At 40.9% G+C, this 23,810-nt stretch overlaps 1 protein-coding gene across 1 annotated transcript in view; it reads left to right on the top strand.

Annotated features, from left to right (window-relative positions):
- Positions 10,081–23,810, top strand: part of SLC18B1 (solute carrier family 18 member B1) — a 35,028-nt gene continuing 21,298 nt past the window's right edge. Inside the window, exons 1-4 of the mRNA XM_005684772.3 lie at positions 10,081–10,292; positions 11,930–12,069; positions 23,232–23,327; positions 23,643–23,716. Of these exons, the coding sequence (XP_005684829.2) occupies positions 10,250–10,292; positions 11,930–12,069; positions 23,232–23,327; positions 23,643–23,716 (353 nt within the window). The 5' untranslated portion in view covers positions 10,081–10,249. The remainder of the gene's footprint in view (positions 10,293–11,929; positions 12,070–23,231; positions 23,328–23,642; positions 23,717–23,810) is intronic.

Here is a 23,810-nt window from a genome sequence, read left to right as displayed (position 1 = left end):
CTAGCACCTATGAATCCAGCGAACAACGAAGAGCAAACAGATAACGTTAAATTCTTGAGTACTGTGAAAAAAAAAAAATGAGTAACGTTCAGACTGTGAGGTAGAGTTAGCCAGAGTAGTGATATACTGGAATTTTAATCCATGTTGTTCAGTATTAACTTTCAAGCTTTTGTTGTATAAATGTTGAACCTACTTATTTCCATCCATGCTGCTGCTGCTAAGTCACTAGCTCATCCTAAAAAGTTGTTCACTTATTCACTTAACTATTGAGCTTTTGGGCGGGGGTAGGGGGGGCAGAGTTTATAAATATGAGTATATTTATTCCTGCTGCTCTCATGTTTTTGGTGAGATTAAGACTTGAGGCAAAGTTGATAACACCTGAAGGCCTCCGGAGAGTTAATAGCTAGAGTCACTGTCATACTGGCAGGTTATAATGCTTAAATAATGTATACAAATATGTGTCTGAAATACCTATGAAAAACAAATTCTAAAGTTTGTGTGTTTTAGAAACAACGATAATAGGTAATTTTGTTTAGATGTCAGTTTATGTACTAATTATTATGTTTTCTCCCTTAAGTATCATCGAAACTTCATGTGGTAGTGGTGGTGTTAGCCCTTTTAATAGGGAAAGAAACTTAGGCTTAAGGAGTCGCCCAAGCTACACAGCTAGTAAATGTGGAAACTGGTATTTGAGCCCATTGACTTCAAAGCTGATGCTTCTAACCCTTCAGCCATTTGGATGATTGCCCAAATGTGAGAGGGAGATCAAGATTTCAAAGATAACTCTTGACATCTCACATTTGGCAATGATACCACTGGTTCTACCTTCATCATGTAAAAAGTCACATAAGCAGAGAAAGGGAATATTGCAGTGTCAGGCAGAAAAAGAGACAGCAGTAGAAATCTGAGTTTCTGAATTGTCTAAGTGTAGATGTACTAGTTTGCTAGGGCTGCCATAACAAAGTATGGCAAACTGGTAGCTTAAATAACAAAATTATTTTCTCATAGTTTTGAAGACAGGAAGTTTGAAATCAAGGTATTTGCAGGACTGGTTACCACTAAGGGGGGAAATCTGTTCCACGCCTTTCTCTTAACTTCTGAGGTTTGCCAGCAATCCTGATGCTCCTTCGTTTGTGACAGCATAACTCCAGTCTTCACAGGATGTTCTCCCTGTGTGCATATCTGTCTCTGTGTCCAGATTAATTATATATGGAATAATTATATTTCCAAATAAGGTCTTGATATGGGGTGCTGGGGTTGGGACTTTGACCTATATATTTTGTGGGGACACAATTCAACCCACAACAGATGTCAAAAAAGAAGGGGATGAAGAACAGTTTAAATAATAGGAAAGATCTTTGTGTTGAACTGAAAAAAGGTTTACTTGAAAGACCAAAGGTGGGAACAGAAGCTAAACCAATGCACAGGAAAGATTTTATATCAGGAGTGGTGGGGCCTAGCTGAGCTGAGTTCAAATTCCAGCTAACTCTGTGGCCTTTGGCAAATGGCTTATTTTTCTGAGTCAGTAAAGTGATAATACTAGAATATTGTGAGGAGTAAAAAGAGATAATTGTTAAAAGTGTTCACCACTGCCTGTGAAGCAGTAGCTCTTGTTGTTCAGTCTCAGTCACGTTCGACTCTGTGACCCCATGGACTGCAGCACGCCAGGCTTCCCTGTCCATCACCATCTCCCAGAGCTTGCTCAAAGTCATGTCCATCGAGTCCGTGAGGCTCTCCAACCCTCTCATCCTCTGTCGTCCCTTTCTCCTCCTGCCCTCAATCTTTCCCAGCATCAGAGTCTTTTCCAGTGGGTCAGCTCTTCACATCAGGTGGCTGCAGTATTGGAGCTTCAGTTTCAGCATCAGTCCTTTCAGTGAGTATTCAGGGTTGATTTCCCTCAGGACTGACTGGCTTGATCATCTTGCTGTCCAAGGGACCGTCAAGAGTCTTCTCCAGTGACATAGTTACTTACCTTATAAATAACTTCACAGGAGAATACATGGAAAGGTTCTTAATATAACCTTTCTCCCGTCCTAAAGCATCTAGCATTTAGTACAGTGACTTACATATTGGAGTTACTAAACCCGTGTGTACTAAATGAATTCATGGAATGAAATAAGATTAAAGAAGCATCTGGATAGTCAGCATACCAAAAAGAAAGCCATGTTGACATCTACTGTGACAAATTAATGCCTGTTGTGAGCTAGTTGGAGGCTATGGGAATCCCAGAAAACCACTTTTAATTTGAAAACTTTTAAATGTTTCTACTTTGGGGAGTAGAAATAAATATAATGGATGGACATGGAAGCTACAAACATGAAAACAACTCAAAACTATTATCCCGCTGAAGCTCCAGAATATAGGTCTAGCCTCGGCTTATGTAGCATATGATTTTAAACATATTGAAGAAAAATAATTGTAGCTGAAAAATAGCTGTAGCAAAATCCAGTTATATCAAAGGATGAATCAAAGGAGAAAGCAGTTGGTGAGAGGAAACAGCATAAAAAAGAATGCAATAGATGAATGAGAGTGGAGTGGAATAGATTAATGAAGTCTCTAAGTAGCAGTTTGTAAAAATAATGTAAGTTTTCTGAAGTCTTACTAAAAATGTTTCCTCAGCCCTTGTTTTTCTTGCTACCAGATGCTACCCAGAGCTGTCTGGGTGCTGTGGCGGCTCACCACAGGCTTGGTTCAGGATTGGTAGGAACGAAACAATTAGAGGCAATACTTAATGTTCATGAATAAACTAATTATAAACCAGCAACATGGGCAATTTATAGACCAAGTAAATAGTGGCTAATGGAGCAAACCCTACATTAACATTAAATTTATTCACTTGGCCAACAAGGAAAACCTGGGTGTGCAAAATTCAGCTCCCAATACTGCTTCCTATAGACCAGCTCTGCTGTTATCTGTGTAACTTTTTTTTGAAAAATGGGTCCTGATGCTCTAACATGTACTCAACAACTGCAGTTTTTTTTGAAGAATCATTGGAATGAAGCCAGGTCTGCTGCTGTGCTTAAAACTAGAGCTATATTAAAGGGCGCGGTGGGGGGCGGGGGGGAGGGGGTGGTGGCTGCTTCCCTGGTGACTCAGACAGTAAAGAATCTGCCTGCAATGTGATTTCTGGGTTGGGAAGATCCCCTGGAGGAGAGTATGGCAACCCACTCCAGTATTCTTGCCTGGAGAATCCCCATGGACAGAGGAGCCTGGTGGGCTACAGTCCATGGGGTTGCAAAGACTCTGACACGACTGAGCAACTAAGCACATATACTAAAGGGGAAAAAAAAGTCTTTCTTACACAACCAGTTTTAACCCCAACAAAGAAGTTAAAAGTCAGACTGGTAATTAAGAATTCTTCGTATAGACTCCACTCTATACTATTTTCTGACTCTGTAGTCTTGGTTAAAGTACTTCTAGTCTCTGGGTCTCAAAAGTGCTTCAGCTATAAAATGAAGTAGAGAATTGATTAGATGCTCTTTAGCACATGGTTTGGACATTCTGTGTCATCATTTAAACACTAATCTTAACTTTAAGTAAATGTTGAGTAAATCTATGTGGTCTGCCATAGTTATTTTACAATGTTGTATGACTTCAGCCACATGGCACTTAGCTGTAGTTGCTGACAGCTTCCCTCCCATGTGTCCGGATTACAAATGGTTTCTTTATTTGTAAATGACAACTGTTCCTTTTTTATATTAGGACAAGGCAATGGCACCCCACTCCAGTCCTCTCGCCTGGAAAATCCCATGGATGGAGGAGCCTGGTGGGCTGCAGTCCATGGGGTCACGAAGAGTCGGACATGACTGAGCAAATTCACTTTCACTTTTCACTCTCATGCATTGGAGAGGGAAATGGCAACCCACTCCAGTGTTCTTGCCTTGAGAATCCCAGAGACGGGGGAGCTTGGTGGGCTGCCGTCTATGGTGTTGCACAGAGTCGGACACAACTGAAGCGACTTAGCAGCAGCAGCAGCAGCAGCAGCAAGCATGTTTAGTATAGAAAATTTGGATAATACTGTATCAATTATAGTTCATTGCATGCCACAGAGTAACCTATGGTCTACGTAAACCTCCCCCACCCCCGCCCACTGCCAAATGAATATACTTTATAGCAACTAGTTGGCTCTGAGAATAAAAGGGTTTGCTGAACAATCAGGTTTAGGGTGTCTCCAGAGATTTTGGTTACAGGAACTTTTACAAATTATTTTAAGTTAGTGCTTCTCAAACTATCTGGCTAACTATATGACTAAATGAAGATCTTTCACCCAATCCATCACAGTTAAATAGTTTAATAAAATACAATAAATATTCATTACTAGTGGTTTTGCAAGACTAACCCTCTTGCAGATAACAAATGTAAGTCTAAAAAGTTCAGAAACAGCTACCTGCAGATCCTGGAGGATGGCCCAAAGCAGACAGAAGCAGAGAGTGGGGTTGGAGACTGACACCTGGGAAAAGGAATGGCCCTGGCTGCATTCCCACGTTTACGGTTTTCAGTATGAGGGGAGCCCCCAGTCAGCGCCACGTGGAACAGCTAATAGTCAGAGGTCCTCGATTTTACTGCCTTGAAAACCAGAGGACAGAGTTTAGAGCAAACACAGCTGCCAAAAATGGAGGGGAGGGGTAGTCCCAGGAAGGAGAGAGCCAGAAAGGTGAAGATCAGTGTTCTGTGTAGTGATTCTGTGTAGAGACTCAGCTAAATCTCTGATTGGCCCCTGTACACATGCATAGTGTTCAGTGTTGTTGTTCAGTCACAAAGTCCTGTCCAACTCTCTGACACCCTGGACTGCAGCACACCAAGCTCCCCTGTCCTTCACTATCTCCCAGAATTTGCTCAGATTCATGTCCATTGAATCTGTGATGCTATCTAATCATGAAGTTTGAGCCAAGGTAGCTTAACTCTGCTGAAATTAGAAAAGAAAAAGCAATCAATATTCTTTGAAAGAACACAAGAGAATCCAGAGTTTCTACAATGTATTATTCATGATACATTATTTTTCTGCTATTAATTAAAAATATGTACAACGATTAATTAAAAATACATACAACTATTTAAAGCAAAAAATTGTAATGCTTACGAAAACTAGAACATAAATAATTGGAAGCTGACACTGGATAACTGGACCTATATGGTGGTAAGGTTCTCATGCTTTGCATGAAGTGCTACAATATTAACTCAAAATAGACCAGAAATGTTAGGAATGTGTTTTGAAAACACTAAGCAACCACTAAAAAATAACACAAAATGACATAGCTAAAAACACAATAGATAAATGCCAATGTAATTCCAAAATTTGTTTTCAGTTAAAAAGACCAAAAGAAAGAAGAAACTAATTTAAAAAAAAAAACAGATGGGAAGATATAAAACAAATAAAATAGTAAACTTAGGGGACTTCCCTGGTGGCTCAGTGGTAAAGAATTTGCCTGCTAGTGCAGGAGAGATATGGGTTTGATCCCTGGTCTGGGAGGATCCCACGTGCTGCAGAGCAGCTAAACCTATGTGCCACAACTATTGAGCCGGTACTCAGGCCGTAACTACTGAACCCACATGCCACAACCACTGAAGCCCCCACGCCTAGAGCCTGTGCTCTGCGAAGAAGAGTAGCCCCACTTGCCACAACCAGAGGGAAGCAGAAGCATCAATGAAGACCTAGCACAGCCAAAAATAAAAAAGTAAATAAAATTTAAAAAAATAGTAGACTTAAATCCAACCATGTCAGTACTCACCTTAAATGTAAATAAACTATTTGCTCAAATTAAAAAATAGAGATCATTAGAATGGATTTTTTAAAAATCAACTGTATTCTATTAGAGATGCATTTTTAATATCCAAGACATGGATAGGTTAAGAGTAAGAGGATGGAAAAAGATATTTACCATGCAACCAATAAACACTGGATGTGATTTTAGGCATGTAGTCCCTGAGTGGTATGTACAACCCTCCTGATGTGTTACCAAATAACTTATGATAAATTCATTTTCTGCTCAAATGAATAGAAGTCAGTTATTTTACTAGAAACAGGGAACCCTGATTGATACAGATACTATAAAGAAAAATAAAGAGGGATGAAGGGACAAAAGGTTATGGGGCTATATTTTGGATAGAGGGGTAAGATTGAATTCAGAGGAGGTAACATTTAAACAAAGACCATATTATTATTCCATTTTAGTTTGTAAAGAAAAAAAAGTTTCATATGTGTATATATGTCTAGATGAACATATAAAAATATGAATAGATAGTTGTGGTAGGCTGATAATGGATCCCAAAGATATGTCCACATTCTAAATCCCTGCAAGTTATAAATGTTACCTTTTGAAAAAAAGGGGCCAGGTGTGATTAAGTTAAATATCTTGAGATTAAGAAGTTATTTTGGATTTTGTGTCAGTGAAATTGATCTTGAACTATTGGCCTGCAGGGCTGTATTATTTTAAGCTGCCAAATTCAAGGTTATTTGTTACAGTGGGTGCAGAAAACTAATAACATGATAATATTTTCCATGAAAACACTAAGGATCTGGAAGGAGGATTGGAAGGAGAGTTTAGATGTGCGAGGAAGATAGGAGTATGAATATATGTACCACAAAATCTTTATGTAAATTAAAAATAGTTGCAAAACAAGAATATACATTTTATGAAAATATATACAAACAAATTTTGTATTAAACATGCAAGAAGGATTGTTGATGGGGAGAGAATGGGACTAGGGATACAGAGAAAGAGATGACAACAAAAATTCAGTTGAAGGATTGATTGGAAGATGAAGTTAAGGAAAATTCTTATAAGATAGAGCAAAAAGAGAAAGAGATGAAAAGTAGAGTAATAAGTAAGAGGACCAGTCTAGCAACCCAATAGCTGCATAAAGAACAATCTGGAAAGCAAGAACAACAACAACAACAAAAAGCAAAAGAGAGAGAGAGAATGCAGTCATCAAATAAGTAATTCAAAAAAATTCTCTTCTATGATTTGATGTTAGATTGGAGCAAGAATGTAGAGTAAAACAAGATTGGAGAAACTGGCAGGGGTTAGATCAAAAAGATTCTGGAGTCCACTTTAAGAAAACTTTGCTAGAGCTAATCCTATTTAGTGTCTCTACAGGCTCTTCTTACCTACTTGCTTTCCCAGAAATATTTGGGTAATCTTCGAGACACACTGTAATACAAGTAAACAGTTCTTCCAATATGTTTCTCTTACAGAACGCATTGCATTATAATAAATTGTTAATCAGTGTCTGTTTTATCTGCTAGAAGGGAGTATATATGTTACCTAAGGGCAGAGACTGGACGGGGCTAACTTATTTTTGAATTCACAATGCCTGGCACAGGATAGTAACTCAATAGTTCTAAGTTATTGTATTTTACCTTGGCCCCAAATTAAGAATTTTCCATTTCTTAAACTTTAACCCTTCCCAAACAGTAAATCCTACTTTTGCATTCCAGTCCCCTATAATGAAAAGGACATCTTTTTTGGGTGTTAGTTCTAAAATGTCTTGTAGGTCTTCATAGAACCATTCAACTTCAGCTTCTTCAGCGTTACTGTTTGGGGCATAGACTTGGATTACTGTGATACTGAATGGTTTGCCTTGGAAATGAACAGAGATCCTTCTGCCATTTTTGAGACTGCATCCAAGTACTGTATTTCAGACTCTTTTGTTGACCATGATGGCTACTCCATTTCTTCTAAGGGATTCCTGCCCACAGTAGTAGATATAATGGTCATCTGAGTTAAATTCACCCATTCCAGTCCATTTTAGTTCGCTGATTCCTAGAATGTTGATGTTCATTCTTGCCATCTCCTGTTTGACTACTTCCAATTTGCCTTGATTCATGGACCTGACATTCCAGGTTCCTATGCAATATTGCTTTTTATGGCACCTGACCTTGTTTCTATCACCAGTCACATCCACAACTGGGTATTGTTTTTGCTTTGGCTCTATCCCTTCATTCTTTCTGGAGTTATTTCTCCACTGATTTCCGGTAGCATATTGGGCACCTACTTACCTGGGGAGTTCCTCTTTCAGTATCCTATCATTTTGCCTTTTCATACTGTTCATGGGGTTCTCAAGGCAAGAATACTGAAGTGGTTTGTCATTCCCTTCTCCAGTGGACCACATTCTGTCCAAAATTACTGCAGATGATGACTGCAGCCATGAAATTAAAAGACACTTACTCCTTGGAAGAAAAGTTATGACCAACCTAGACAGCATATTCAAAAGGAGAGACATTACTTTGCCAACAAAGGTCTGTCTAGTCAAGGCTATGGTTTTTCCAGTGGTCACGTATGGATGTGAGAGTTGGACTGTGAAGAAAGCTGAGGGCCGAAGAATGGATGCTTTTGAACTGTGGTGTTGGAGAAGACTCTTAAGAGTCCCTTGGACTGCAAGGAGATCCAACCAGTCCATTCTGAAGGAGATCAACCCTGGGATTTCTTTGGAAGGAATGATGCTAAAGCTGAAACTCCAGTACTTTGGCCACCTCATGTGAAGAGTTGATTCACTGGAAAAGACTTTGATGCTGGGAGGGATTGGGGGCAGGAAGAGAAGGGGACGACCGAGGATGAGATGGCTGGATGGCATCATCAACTCGATGGATGTGAGTTTGAGTGAACTCCGGGAGATGGTGATGGACAGGGATGCCTGGCATGCTGCAATTCATGGGGTCGCAAAGAGTCGGACACAACTGAGCAACTGAACTGAACTGAAATAGTAAATCAGCTGAAGATAAGTGAAGCCTCTATTTTTTTGTGCCAGAAAACTGTCAGGGTGAGAATAACATAGCAGCCTTCACTTTCCAGAGCCAAGCCCTCCACATACTTTATCACCAGTGCTCACAACCACTCTCCATGACAGGCATTACAATCCCAGTCACACAGATGGAGAATCTGACCTGTGACACAGAGTCACAATCAGCTAGTATAGACATCCCTGGATATCCAGGGATATCTGTTCCGGGACCCCCAACACCCCAACACAGATGCTGAAGTCCCCTATGTAAAATGGTATAGCCTTTGCATATATCCTATAGCACATCCTTCTATGTGCTTTAAATCATTTCTAGGTGATTTATAATACCCAATGCAATGTGTTATAAATGAAATTTAAATAATTTACAAATAATTGCTCCTGCTTGGCAAATTCAAATTTTGCTTTTTGGAAGTTTCTAGAAAAAAATTTTAAAAATATTTTCAATTTCCTTCCTCCTTATTTGAATCCCAAGAATGCAGAAGGAGGGTATGTCCCGCTGAGAACAAGTGCCTGAACTGAACTTCAAGCCTCTCCTTCCAGAAGTGGTTTTCCCAGCAATTCCACCATGTGTCTTCAACATTCATTATAATTCTTGCATTTTTTTTAACTCAGAGTACTTCACATCAGTTAATTAATTTCCAGGTTACTAATGTCTGGCTTTAGTGGTTACAAACACTACGCCATTCACCCATTCTAAAGAATAACTCACTCAATAAAATGTTCTGGCTACTCTCCGCTTCTGAGATGGGCTGCATTCTGCCTACGGAATATGCATCTCTCTAAATAAACTTGATTTTACTTTAAAAAAAAAAGAGTCGTTATAAACCTAATTTTCTAATTCACATTTGCATTTTTAAGTTTCACAGTCGTGTCCGACTCTTTGCGACCACGGACTGTAGCCCGCCAGGCTCTTCTGTGCATGGGCTTTCTCAGGCAAGAATACTGGAGTAGGTTGCCATTTCCTTCTCCAGGGGACCTTCCCCACCCAGGGATGGATCACACGTCTCCTGCATTGCAGTTGCATTCTTTATCACTGAACCGCCAGGGAAGCCAGTTTTCAATTTTATGTACTACTATCTTTTCTGTGTCTACATAAGCTTCCTTTCTTACTCTTGGTATTCCTAAATTTTACTCATTTTAAGATATGGGGTTCAGTTATATGAAATACAGACTCTTTTTTTTCTTTCCCACATAGAAAGAAAATGGACAAGACCTGAGTGTTTGTGGATAGGACAGGTCCTGGCTGTTGGATAACAGGCTGAGCCTTAAAAAAAAAAAAAAAGAAGTCATTGCTCCGCCCCCGCCCCTCCCCGCCCCGCCCCGCCCCGCCCCCGGGAGCTGGTCTCCGTTGTCCAGATCTGCGTGGAATTCCGAGCCGCGCTGTCCTTAGGCAATCCGGGATGTCTAGGCCGCGCTGAGCGGTGGCCGTCTGCGCTTCTGCTCGTTCGAGGTCGAGTCCCGGGGGCTTGGACCCGGGAGCCCAGGCGCCGGAGACCGCGCACCGCATATGGACTCACCGGGAGACTCCGAAGGCCCACGCCCCCCAGGAGGTGACGGAGAGCCGGGGGCCAGTTGCCCCTCTGTGGCTTGGGTTCTGTGTCTTTAACAGAGATTGAATTGCCTTTAGCTTGGTTTGTTTTAGAGAGATTGGAAAAGGCAGGGTCCTGGCATGTGGGTATTTTTTTCTCCCTGGAAAGGGTTAAAGTTTGGCGTGACAGGATGTGGTCTCTGATGACTTTCTGTGGCTCTGTTTTTACGTAGTGTGTGTGTTTAAGAACGCATTCAAATAAGTATGCCCTTTCAGTTCAGTTCAGTTCAGTTCATTAGCTCAGTCCTGTCTGACTCTGTCACCTAGGAAAACGCAAATGGTGACATTTCCAGCCCCACTGTTATCCCCCTAACCCCTTTAACTCTTTCAGTTCCTTTCCTGGTCCACTACCAAAATTTTCTAAACTTCTTAAGACTTCTGTTTCACGGATTTCTTTTTCTAGACAACAATGGCAACCTCTGAAAATACAGAAAATACAAAATATATTTTCTTAAACTTCTTTTCTCTCAAAACCAGTTATAATGTAAAAATTGCAAATAGATTTACGGGTGTTTGAAACTGAGTAATTGACCTGATGTCTTTAAATGAAATGGTAATTTAGCTCTGGGAATAAATATTAAATTAATTGATGCGGAAGACCAGGAATTACTGTAAAACACTACTGATTTATAGATTTATGACACTTGTTTTTCCAGGAGCTGCCACTAAGTATTACTTCTCCAGCTGAATGATTTAGTTTGTTTTTTCCTACTTACACTTCCCTTGACTTCAATAGTCTTTCTGCTGTTCAGTCAGTAAGTCATGTCTGACTGTTTCAGATTCCATGGACTATAGCTGGCCAGGCTCCTCTGTCCATGGGATTCTCCAGGCAGGAATACTGGAGTGGTTGCCATTTCCTTCTCCAGGTGATCTTCCTGAGCCAGGGATCGAACCACATCTCCTGCTTGGCAGGCAGCTTCTTTGCCACTGAGCCACCTTAATAAACCACTAACAGGAAGTGGTTAAAACATGATTGAGTCCATGTAGCACACGAAGCTAGTAACCTGTGAAAGTGGACTTCCCTAGCGGCTCTGACAGTAAAGGACCCACCTGCAATGAAGTAGACCCGGGTTTGATCCCTGGGTCGGGAAGATCCCCTTGGAGAAGAGAATGGCTATCCTCTCCAGGATTCTTGCCTGGAGAATTCTGTGGACAGAAGAACCTGGCAGGCTACAATCCAAGGGGTTCCAAAGAATTGGACACAACTGGGTGAGTAACACTTTCACTTTTCAACCTGAGAAACTACATTACTTCAGAGGACAGTACCATTTGGAGAGCATCCTGTGGCCTCATCATTCTTGAAAGAATCTATTAAAGGTGAAACAAGCCTTAAGGTGAAGGCAAAACAAAGCAGATGGTTTGATAAATTCTGCACTAAAATTCTAATAGGGAACAGTAATGTAAATGAAAGTGGTATGTTTTGAAAATTGCAGTGATAGACAAGGATTGTGTTACATTAGACCAAATATGATATATTCAAAATAGCCTTTAGCTCAGCAGATATTACCTTCAGAGTACATTGTCTGTACACAGAAATTTCTGTGCTTTGGTCAGTAGCCCCAGTTACATGTCTTTAATTGCAGCCTATTTGCTTTCAAGGTGATGGCCCTCCAGGAGGTGCAATGGAGACATCCAGGCGGCTTTCAAGAGAACAGATTTTTGTACTGATATCAGCAGCTTCCATTAACTTAGGTTCCATGATGTGCTATTCTATCCTTGGACCCTTTTTCCCCAAGGAGGTAAGACATTTTGATATTCATATGAACTATTGATGTTTTTAAAAAGCGGTTGACAAATTTCACTTGACAGTATGGAGAATGTGAAAACCTGCATACAGCAAAGATAATGTATAGAACTTAAGCCAACAGAAGAATTCTTATAGAATATTTGCTACCAGAAGGAAAAAAAAATAGTCATAACATCATCTTGAGAAGTAATTCACCTAAATATAATTGACCTTCTGGAGATTGCTTTGCTTACCATGAAGTCTGATTCATCTGTTTGGCTTCTGCAACCGATAAAAAAAAAAAAGGAAGTGCACTGAATAACTGAGATTTCAATGTTATTGCGAAAGATCTATATTAAGACAGTTAAAGTTCCCTGGATTTTGGGTTTATGAATATTTTGGAATTAGGTAGACATGGTCCACTCCCTTTTCTGAGTTGAATTTCCTATGAAATTTTGTATGGAATCTAGTTGCAATATTTTTGCCAAGGAGGAATTCTGATTAATATTGATTCAGTTCAGTTCAGTTGCTCAGTCGTGTCCGACTCTTTGCAACCCCATGAATCGCAGCATGCCAGGCCTCCCTGTCCATCACCATCTCCCAGAGTTCACTCAGACTCATGTCCATCGAGTCCGTGATGCCATCCAGCCATCTCATCCTCGGTTGTCCCCTTCTCTTCCTGCCCCCAATCCCTCCCACATCAGAGTCTTTTCCAATGAGTCAACTCTTCGCATGAGGTGGCCAAAGTACTGGAGCTTCAGCTTTAGCATCATTCCTTCCAAAGAAATCCCAGGGTTGATCTCCTTCAGAATGGACTGGTTGGATCTCCTTGAAGTCCAAGGGACTCTCAAGAGTCTTCTCCAACACCACAGTTCAAATGCATTAATTCTTTGGCGCTCAGCCTTCTTCACAGTCCAACTCTCACATCCAAACATGACCACAGGAAAAACCATAGCCTTGACTAGACGGACCTTAGTTGGCAAAGTAATGTCTCTGCTGTTGAATATACTATCTAGGTTGGTCATAACTTTTCTTCCAAAGAGTAAGTGTCTTTTAATTTCATGGCTGCAGTCACCAGCTGCACTGATTTTGGAGCCCCCAGAAATAAAGTCTGACACTGTTTCCAGTGTTTCCCCATCTATTTCCCATGAAGTGATGGGACTGGATGCCATGATCTTCGTTTTCTGAATGTTGAGCTTTAAGCCAAGTTTTTCACTCTCCTCTTTCACTTTCATCAAGAGGCTTTTTAGCTCCTCTTCACTTTCTGCCATAAGGGTGGTGTCACCTGCATATCTGAGGTTATTGATATTTCTCCTGGCAATCTTGATTCCAGCTTGTGTTTCTTCCAGTCCAGCGTTTCTCATGATGTACTCTGCATAGAAGTTAAATAAGCAGGGTAACAATATACAGCCTTGACGTACTCCTTTTCCTATTTGGAACCAGTCTGTTGTTCCATGTCCAGTTCTAACTGTTACTTCCTGACCTGCATACAGATTTCTCAAGAGGCAGGTCAGGTAGTCTGGTATTCCCATCTCTTTCAGAATTTTCCACAGTTTGTTGTGATCCACACAGTCAAAGGCTTTGGCATAGTCAATAAAGCAGAAATAGATGTTTTTCTGGAACTCTCTTGCTTTTTCGATGATCCAGCGGATATTGGCAATTTGATCTCTGGTTCCTCTGCCTTTTCTAAAACCAGCTTGAACATCACGAAGTTCACGGTTCACATATTGCTGAAGCCTGGCTTGGAGAATTTTGAGCATTACTTTACTAGCATGTGAGATGAGTGCAATTGTGCAGTAGTTTGAGCATTCTTTGGCATTGCCTTTCTTTGGGATTGGAATGAAAACTGACCTTTTCCAGTCCTGTGGCCACTGCTGAGTTTTCCAAATTTACTGGCATATTGAGTGCAGCACTTTCACAGCATCATCTTTCAGGATTTGAAATAGCTCAACTGGAATTCCATCACCTCCACTAGCTTTGTTCATAGTGATGCTTTCTAAGGCCCACTTGACTTCACATTCCAAGATGTCTGGCTCTAGATTAGTGACCACATCATCATGATTATCTGGGTCATGAAGATCTTTTTTGTACAGTTCTTCTGTGTATTCTTGCCACCTCTTCTTAATATCTTCTGCTTCTGTTAGGTCCATAGGTCCTTCTAATTATAGCATTTTATGTGATGTTCGGGTCTATGGATAATGGCACAGACACAAAGAAATAACCCCTGGAGAATCCACCTGGAATCTGGAGGTTGGTGAGGTGTAGGATGGAGGAAATGACACTGTCTTGGCTGGGTGTACACAATATGCCTGTGTGTTCTGCTTCATGCCCTCTTTGAAAGCCTCAGCTCATGATGCAGGGGTCCTTCCCAGTTCTCTGACTTCTTTGATAACATGTGGTCCTTCCTTCTGTGTGCTACAAAAGACGATAAACATGGCTTCTCTGCTAAAAGAACAGTAGTACAACCCTGTGCCCATTAAGTTCTTTTTAGTTTTCAGTGTACTTCCCAACATGTTTATCCCATTTGGTTTCTGGAGCAACTCTGTAAGAAAGGCAGAATAGTCAGAATCCCATCCTATTGCAAATGATGAAACAGATCCCAAAGTTAAGTGACTGGCCCAGTTCAGTTCTGTTTACTAAATGGGAGTGGGATGTTTAACCATTTCCCACCCTAGAGTGTGCTAGGTATTGGATGTATTAGGGCTAGAAAAAAATTAGGAAAATGTCCCTCTCTCATCTGTCCACTGGGAGGGAAAAAGTATGAAAAGAAAGTTTCAGAGTATTTGAATCTCCTTGAAGAGGATGTCCAAGGTTTAAGGAGACTCTAGGGAAGGGACTGGTTAATTTTGCGATGAGTGAGGCTGGCAGATGTGGGAGGGAAGGAGAGAAGGAGTAATACTGAAAAGGACTTGGCAGGGTAAGCCCAAGGTGAGTCTTAAGAAATGTTAGTTCCCAAGGTGAACAAGAGAGGCAAGTGTCCTCTAGGCTAGAAACTCACAGGAGACAGTCATGAAATTAGCAAGGTAAATAGCATGTTCTTAGGGAACCATGGACAATGGTGGGGCTTGTGTCTGGGTGCAGTAAGGTCCATGGGAACTGAGGATCTGAAAAGGCAGGTTGGTGCTCAAATGCAAGCAAGGGTCCTTCTATGCAGATCAAAGATGTCAGTGAGAAGTCATCAGAGATATTTGGGCAAGACAGATTAGACTGGACAGATATGGATTTGGGGAAAAGAAAATGAGGAATGGAAGCTGTGGAATTAAGACAGAGAAGAACAGGAGTAGTGGCCAGCTAGATAGAAGGACATGTCCGATTCAGCTGGAACTCTGTGAGAGTAACCAGTTAAGATTTTTCTTAGTGAAATACAGTGGAGAAGGCATTGGCAACCCACTCCAGTACTCTTGTCTGGAAAATCCCATGGACAGAGGAGTCTGGTAGGCTGCAGTCCATGGGGTTGCTAGGAGTCGGACACAACTGAGCGATTTCACTTTCACTTTTCACTTTCATGCATTGGAGAAGGAATTGGCAACCCACTCCAGTGTTCTTGCCTGGAGAATCCCAGGGACGGGGGAGCCTGGTGGGCTGCCATCTATGGGGTCACACAGAGTCGGACCAGACATGACTGAGACAACTTAGCAGCAGTGAAATACAGACAGGAAAAGCAGGCTGTGGGTGTGTGCTTTCTTTCTTTTTCCTTAAGCGTTTGATTTAGTTTTTTGCTTGCAAGAGGCAGGAGAGAGAGCATTCTAACTTTAAAAGGCATAGACATGAAGAGTGAGCTCTTCTTTTTCATTTTTAATAAAAGCATTAGAGTTGACAAACACACTGGCAAAACTTGCTCTTCCCCCTATGTATTCTGTTATTCATTACTGTTTTGTTTGTGTTTAGTTGCTAAGTTGTGCCCGACTCAGTGCAATCCCATGGATTGTAGCTTGCCAGGCTCCTCTGTCCATGGGATTTCCCAAGCAAGAATACTGGAGTGGGTTGCCATTTCCTCCTCCAGGGAATCCTCCTGACCCGGGGATTGGACCCTCATCTCCTGCATTGGCAGACCGTTTCTTTACCACTGAGCCACTGGGGAGGCCCCATCATGCTTCTTGTTAACGAGCTAATTAGGTCAAGGAAAAACAAGGTTCTTCTTCTTAACTTGTGGTATAGAATTAATGTTTCTACTCATCCTTTTTCTGGCGCCCTCCTCCTTTGGCAGAGGATAATGAATAAACTATTGTTTTTGACAACCGTTCTTGCCATCCTAACATGCAGCAGGATCCGCATGTCAAAAGCAGTATTCAGTTGCTGCTGTGGTGTGTGATTCTAGAACGTGCTAAGTCCCCATCCCGCTTTCACAGAGAATGCGGGAACCTGTGCAAGATGGAAACTGGTAGGCCTGCTATGACCAGGACACAAGTAACTTTTGCAAGTCTGTGTCCTCATCTGTAAAATGGGGCCAGCTAAAAGTACATCCCTTACTTGTTTGAAACCATATAGATCAGCATGGCTCATAATGAGGGGCCAATAAATGTTAGTTGCTGTAACTACTATATATTTTCAGCCAGACTTGAGAACTAAGTAACTTTCAGATCTATTAAGCAAACGACATGGATATATCTTGACCTATGAATGTTCTTTCTACATCTTTTTTTCTGGCCACATCTCGGCTTTTGGGATCTTAGTTCCCTGACCAGGGATCGAACCTGTGCCTCTTGCATTGGGAACATGGAGTCTTAACCACTGGACCACCGGGGAAGTTCTTGTTTCCACATCTTAATTGACCCCTTTGATAACACCTTCCCTTTGAGTTACCTATTCTATGTGATTAGGGCTGCTATAACAAAGTACCACAGACTGGGGACAACGGAAATGTATTGTCTCACGGCTCTGAAGTCCAAAATCATTGTCATTGGTAGGGTCAGTTCCTTCTGAGGGCTATGAGGAGAGGATCTGTCCCAGGCTTCTCTCTTTGGCTTGTAGGTGGGCAACTTCTCCCTGTGTCTTCTCACATCATCTTCCCTCTACATGTGTCTCTCTGAAGATACTTCCCCTTTTCACAAAGATACAAGTAATACTGGGTTAGACTCCATCCTTCGTGACCTCTTTCAACTGGTTACTCCCGCAAAGACTTTCTCTCCAAATAAGGTCACCTTCTAAGTTGCTGTGAGAAACCTAGACAGTGTATTTAAAGCAGAGATACCACTTTGCCAACCAAGGTCCATATAGTCAAAGCTATGGCTTTTCCAGTAGTCATGTGCAGATGTGAAATTTAGACCATAAAGAAGGCTGAGTGCCAAAGAATTGACGCTTTTGAACTGTGGTGCTGGAGAAGACTCTTGAGAATCCCTTGGACAGTGAGGAGATCAAACCAGTCAATCCTAAAGGAGATCAATCCTGAATATTCATTGGAAGAACTGATGCTGAAGCTGAAGCTCCAATACTTTGGCCACCTGATGCAAAGAACTGACTCATCGGAAAAGACCTTGATGCTGGGAAAGATTGAAGGCAGGAAGAGAAGAGGGTGACAGAGGATGAGATGGTTGGATGGCATCACTGTCTCAATGGACATGAGTTTGAGCAAACTCCAAAAAATAGTGAAGGACAGGGAAGCCTGGCATGTTGCAGTCCATGAGGTCACAAAAAGTCAGGCATGACTTAATGACTCAACAACAACAACAGCTGAAGTACTGAGAGTTAGGACATCAGCATAAGAAGTTTGAGGGATACAGTGAGCCCCCTGGCACCCTGTGACGCTTGATGTGGTAGAAACATGGAATCCATGTTCCTGTCTACATACAGCATAACCTTTGGCTAGGATGCCAGTGAAGACATTTTTCATAGTGAGAGCTCTCTTTTCTCTATACCGTTATCTCGTATGATGATTAGTGATGGAAATGGTTAATCCTGAGTCTCATCAAATTATAGGCCGAAATCACACCCAAGCAGTTTCGAGAATGCTTTAGGTTCAACTTCTCCACTCTCTCCCACAACCAGGCACTGAGGGACTGCACTTCAAGGGTAGGACGTGCTTCCCAGGGTGAGAGGGGCTTTCCTCCGTGTAGTTTAGCAAGGAAAAGTAGAGTTCACCTGGACTTCCCTGGTGGTCTAAGAGTTAAGACTGTGCTTCCACTGCGGGGGGTACAGGTTCAATCCCTGGTCTGGAAGTTTCACAAGCCATGTGATAGGGCCCAAAGTAGAAAAAGATAGAGTTCACCCATCTGGATTCCTGCGATATGATGCTTTGCGAAATGTAGGATTTATTTAGAAACACAATGTAAGAATATATTTTTTTAAAGACAAAGATTGAATGATTATCATAACTTCCTATAGGAAGTGATAAACTTATTTTTTATCTTAAAATTGTAGTTAGAGTGAAAAGATAAATAAATAGAATTAAGACTGTTGTGGATGACAGATTTTAAAGGGAGTATGTGTGTACACACACATTTCTGTATTCGGAGTAGAGTGATTTGTGGAAGAGCTGAAGCTCTGGGAAAGAATGAATCTAAGTCACATCTTCTAACTATATTCACTGCTGGCTCCTGTGTGATGCATAGAAGGTGCTGGATAAATGACCACTGACTGCCCGAGAGGACAGATGTGTGTTTCAGACTTAGTGCTTCATGGTTTGCCAAGTTGCCAGTCTTATCTTAAAAAATTAAACTCATATTTTAACCCCTTAAATGGTTATACCTAGAACCTGATCTAAGGATCCACCATAATTCCAAGGTTTTAGAAAGGTTTTCAAACCTCTGTCTATTCAGTTGTACAACACAACTAATAGTAGCATTTGAAGTTCAAAAGAAGTAGTTTTAGAATAAGCACTGTATCCTCTATAGCAATTGGAGAATATAATGGCAACCCACTTCAGTATTCTTGCCTGGAGAATCCCATAGATAGAGGAGCCTGGCAGGCTACAGTCCATGGGGTCATAAGAGTCAGACACGACTTACTGATTAAAGCACCAGCACCACCACCACCTGTAGCAAATTTAGGAGCCACGATAGGGTAGTCTATAAACAATCATAGGAACCATTGATGGGCGATAAATTACTCCAGATGTTTCAGCAGCATGTTGGGAGGAGAGGGAGCTTCTTTCATCTGTGTCATTGATGTCAGGAAAGGAAAATTTATCTTCTGCAAACTGTTAGGTAGTTGGTATCAGAAACAGAGAACTGAATGGTCTGAACGGTCCTTGGGATGACTCATGTACTAGCTTAAGGAACTTTCTGTTAGATTTTTTTAACCAGCAAAGTAAAGTGGTTGTTTGGGATTTTTGGGGGGGTTTTTTAGTGGCATTTGATCCTGTAACTAAATGTGATATTGAGTTGGAAAAGCTTCCTCCCTTGGGTTTCACCTTTATGCTCACACTGCTACCACACTCACAACACATTTGACACCAGATGTGTAGGTCCTTTCCCCACACCAAGCAGTTCTCTGTGACACCAGTTGGATGTCCTACCATTCAATTCAGTTCTGACACTGGTCTGTATTAGCCCAGACCCCACAAGTTAAGAGCTCAGTCCCACAAGACTGCCCTCCGCTTCAGATGCCAATTGCAAGTAGCAGGTCTCCATGTTACCCCCAACTTCTGTCCAACTTGGCCACAAGTTACAGGTTCTCTTGTGTTGTGTGTGTGTGTGTGTGTGTGTGTGTGTGTGTGTGTGTGTGTGTGTGTGAAGCTTCTTCAGTCATGTCCAACTCTTTGTGACCCTATAAACTGTAGCCCGCCAGGCTCCTCTGTCCATGGGATTCTCCAGGCAAGAATACTGGAGTGGGTTGCCGTGTGCTCCTCCAGGGGATCTTCCCTACCCAGGGATTGAACCTGTGCCTCTTGTCTCCTGCATTAGCAGGCGGGTTCTTTACCATTAGCACCACTTGGGAAGCCCTCCCATGTGTTAGGGAAATTAAAATGGAGGAAACCTTGTTCAGGCTTCAGAAGCAGGAGAGTGGGCCTCTGACTTACTTCTGACCTGCCTGGACACCGCGGATCCTGCCTGCAAGCACAGCTAGTGCTTGGATAAGAAAAGGAGTGGGTCTTGGAATTCTTGAGCCTCTGAAGATCTGGCCAATCCCTGGGGTCTAATGAAACCCTATGATTCACAAAGCGAAACAAACTGGCAGTGTAGACGTTAAAAAAGAACCCCAAAACCAGAGCTGCAGCTTTGCATGCAAACTGATGATGATATCAGTTTGAAGCCTGGGATTATAAGTGGGAGCCCCCTAACCACAATTTGAAGTCTCACCCATGGGGTGGACACACCACTCAGGACCCTTTCTCGTTGTGACTCCAGATTGCTATTAACAAGAGACTTGCCAGATCTGTTCAAGTCTGGATGTAGGTTGTTGGTGTATTGTCTATTAGTTCTCTCTCTTGTTTCTATTTCTTTCTTTCTTTTTTTTTTAATGACTGCATGTTGAAATTAAGTCAAATCTATAAAAATAGAAATTATGTATTTGTGTGTAATGAATGGTTTCTTCTGTTAGCAAATCCTTTGAACTTATAGGTAAAACTAGGCAAGACACAGTGACCCTCCCACTTCTCCAGCTAGGATTCAGTTACTTGCTGGAATGGCTTCCACAACTCAGGGAAACACTTGCTTAACACTATTATAAAAGGATGTGATAAAGTATATAGCTGGGCATGTAGATGGAAGAGATACAGAACGGGAGGTATGTGGCAGCCCCCACGTCCCGTGCAGGTGAGCCGCATTCCCAGATCCTCCATGTGTTTACCGAGCCCAGAGGTCCCCAAATCCCACACCTTAGGGATTTTTATGCGGACTTAATCACATAGGCAACTTAATCAGTTTCCAGCCCTTCTCTGGAGAATGGAGTGTGGAACCAAAAGCTCTAAGCTTCTAATCATGGCTTGGTCTTTCTGGTGACTAATCCCCAAGCAGGAATCACCAAGAGTTACCCAGGAGATGCCAAGGAACTAGGCGCTTGGTGTCAGGAACCAGGGTCAAAGACCAAATATTAGAACATTATTACTCCTAGGGCTCTTATCACTAAGGAAGTTACAAGGATAGTCAGAGTTCTGTGCCAAGAACTGGGGGCAGAGACCAATAAGTATATTTTCTATGAACTCAAAGATACCAAAAAGAAAGCATTTCAAGATCAACTGTTGGCTTAGTTCTACAGGAGATGCAGAGCTTACATTTCCTCCACCAAGGCTTTTTGTTTTGTTTATACTCTAATTCTGATTTTGGCCTGCTAAAGCTAACAATTCTTATTTTGGTTGAGGGCAGACTTCATTGAGGTATCATTGTTATACAAAAATTTACACTTATTTAATATATGTATATTCATGAGTTTGGAAATATGCACACCATCTATGATGTCATCACTGCAATCAAAATACTAAACTTATTAGCACCTCCAAAAAATCCCTTAGGTTTTCTTGTGGACTTTTTTTTTTCTTCTTTTTGTGGTGAGAACATAACATGAGTTTAACAGAAAATTTATATCTAAAGAGCTATAATTCCCCACTGCCCCCTTCCCAAAGTCCCTGACAACCACCATTCTAAGCTCTGCTTTTATGAATTTGGCTATTGGACATACTTGATACAAGCGGAATCATGCAGTGTTTGTTCCTCTATAAAGGCTTACTTCGTTTAGCGTCATTTCTTCAAGATTCATCCATATTGTTGCAGATGCCAAGATTTCCTTATTTTTGAGATGAATAATATTCTGTGTTATATATATACCACATTTTCTTTGTCCATTCATCTGTCGACGGACATTTGGGTTATCTCTATATTATCTTAGCTATTTCTTAGTTGTTTCTGTATTATCTTAGCTAGTGCCACAGTGAGCATGGGATTGCAAATATCTCTGAGATGCTGCTCTCAATTCTTTTGGGTATATACACAGAAGAGGGATTGTTGGATTATATGGTAGTTCTGTTTTTGATGTTTTGGGTATCCTCCATATTGTTTTCCGTAGAGGCTGCACCATTCTGCATTCCTGCCAACAGTGTATAAGGGTTCTGATTTCTTCACCTCCTCACCAACGCTTGTTATCTTCTCTGCTTTCAATTATTTCTCTCTATCCTAACTGGTGTGAGATGATATCTCATTATGATTTTAATTTGCATTTCCCTGATGATTACTGATCTTGAGCAGCTTTTCTTATATCTGGTGGCCGTTTGTATGTCTCTTTTTTAGAGAAATGTCTGTTGAAATCCTTTTCTCATTTTTACGGCATGTTCTTTGTGGTGGTTTTTTATTAAAAGATTATTGAATTGTAGGAGAGTCTTACATATTTTGGATATTAGCTACTTTTATGGAGATGGTTTACAAATTGCTTTCTCCTATTCTGTGGATTGCCTTTTCACTCTGTTAATCGTTTTCTTTGCTGTGAAGATTTTTAGGTTAGTGTAATTCCATTTGTTTGATTTGTCTTCTTGCTTAGGTTTTTGGTGTCAAATACAAGAAATCATTGCCAAGATCAATGTCATGACCTATATGGAAAAATAATCTAAGTAAGAGTAGACATGTGTATAACTGATTTACTTTTCTGTACAGTGAACTAACACAACACTGTAAATCAACTATACTCCAATAAAAATAATTTTTTAGAAGCCCCCCGTCCACCGTTTTCTTCAAAAAGTTTTAAGTTTCAGATTTTATGTGTAAGTCTAGTTTGCTTTGAGTTTAGTTTGTGAGTGCTATAAGATAGGGATCCAGTTTCATTCCTTAGCATGTGGATGTCCAGTTTTTCCCACATCGTTTGTTGAAGAGAGTATCTCTTCCCCATTGTGTGTTCTTGGCACCCTCATGGAAGATGGATTGACCATGTTTGTTTAGGTTTATTTCTGAGCTCTCTGTTCTGTTCCTTTGATCCATATGTCTGTCTTTAGGCCAGTATTGTACTGTTTTAATTACTACACCTTTGTAATCCATTTTCAAAATCAAGAGGTGTGGTACCTCCAGTTTAGCTCTTTTTTCTCAAGATCATAAAGTTAAGTGAGTGAATTATTTTCATGTCAGAGAACTAAGTTTTACTACCGTTCCCTTTCCCTTCTTGGCCTGTTTATTCTGAAATAATAATCTTTGAAATTGCTTTACAGATAAAGGTTACAGGAGGATGATCCTCTGATCTAGTAGCTCCATTTTTTCCCATACTGTTGCTAATTTATCTTTCAAACTTTTTCTTTTCTGTTTTTTTTTTTTTTTAAAGGCTGAAAAGAAAGGAGCCAGCAATACAGTGATTGGTATGATCTTTGGATGTTATGCTTTGTTTGACTTTCTGGCATCTTTGGTATTTGGAAAATATGTAAGTATTAATTTTTTTAAATGGTGTAATGAGTTATTCTAATTACAAGTCTAAAATTTCCACTGATGCAGAAATAACCAGCATCTTATGTTATGAACTGTGCTTCAGTTAACAGTTCCATTCTTATGGTTGATTGATTATTAACTTCTTCCATGTTTGTAAGAATGCATGTTGTCATTCCACTAAAGAATTACGTTTTGTTAACTGTATATATATTCCCCAAATCTTCTGTTTCCTGTTACAGTGGACTTGTTTATGTCACTATGGACTTGTAGCAGTCATCAATTTACCACTTTTCTTTGACATTTATTATAGCTTGTACAGATTGGAGCAAAATTTATGTTTGTAGCAGGAATGTTTGTCTCAGGAGCAGTTACAGTTCTCTTTGGGTAAGTCATGTTCTGATATGTTTGAGAGCCTGAACAGATTTCCTAATTTATCTTCAGTTTAAAATGTTAATGTTTTCTTTAAATCAATCATTAC

Source organism: Capra hircus, chromosome 9, assembly GCF_001704415.2.
Source record: "Capra hircus breed San Clemente chromosome 9, ASM170441v1, whole genome shotgun sequence".
NCBI classification, from domain to species: domain Eukaryota; kingdom Metazoa; phylum Chordata; class Mammalia; order Artiodactyla; family Bovidae; genus Capra; species Capra hircus.
Note: the sequence above shows the minus strand (reverse complement) of the source record. Positions and strands in the feature narration are given on the sequence as shown.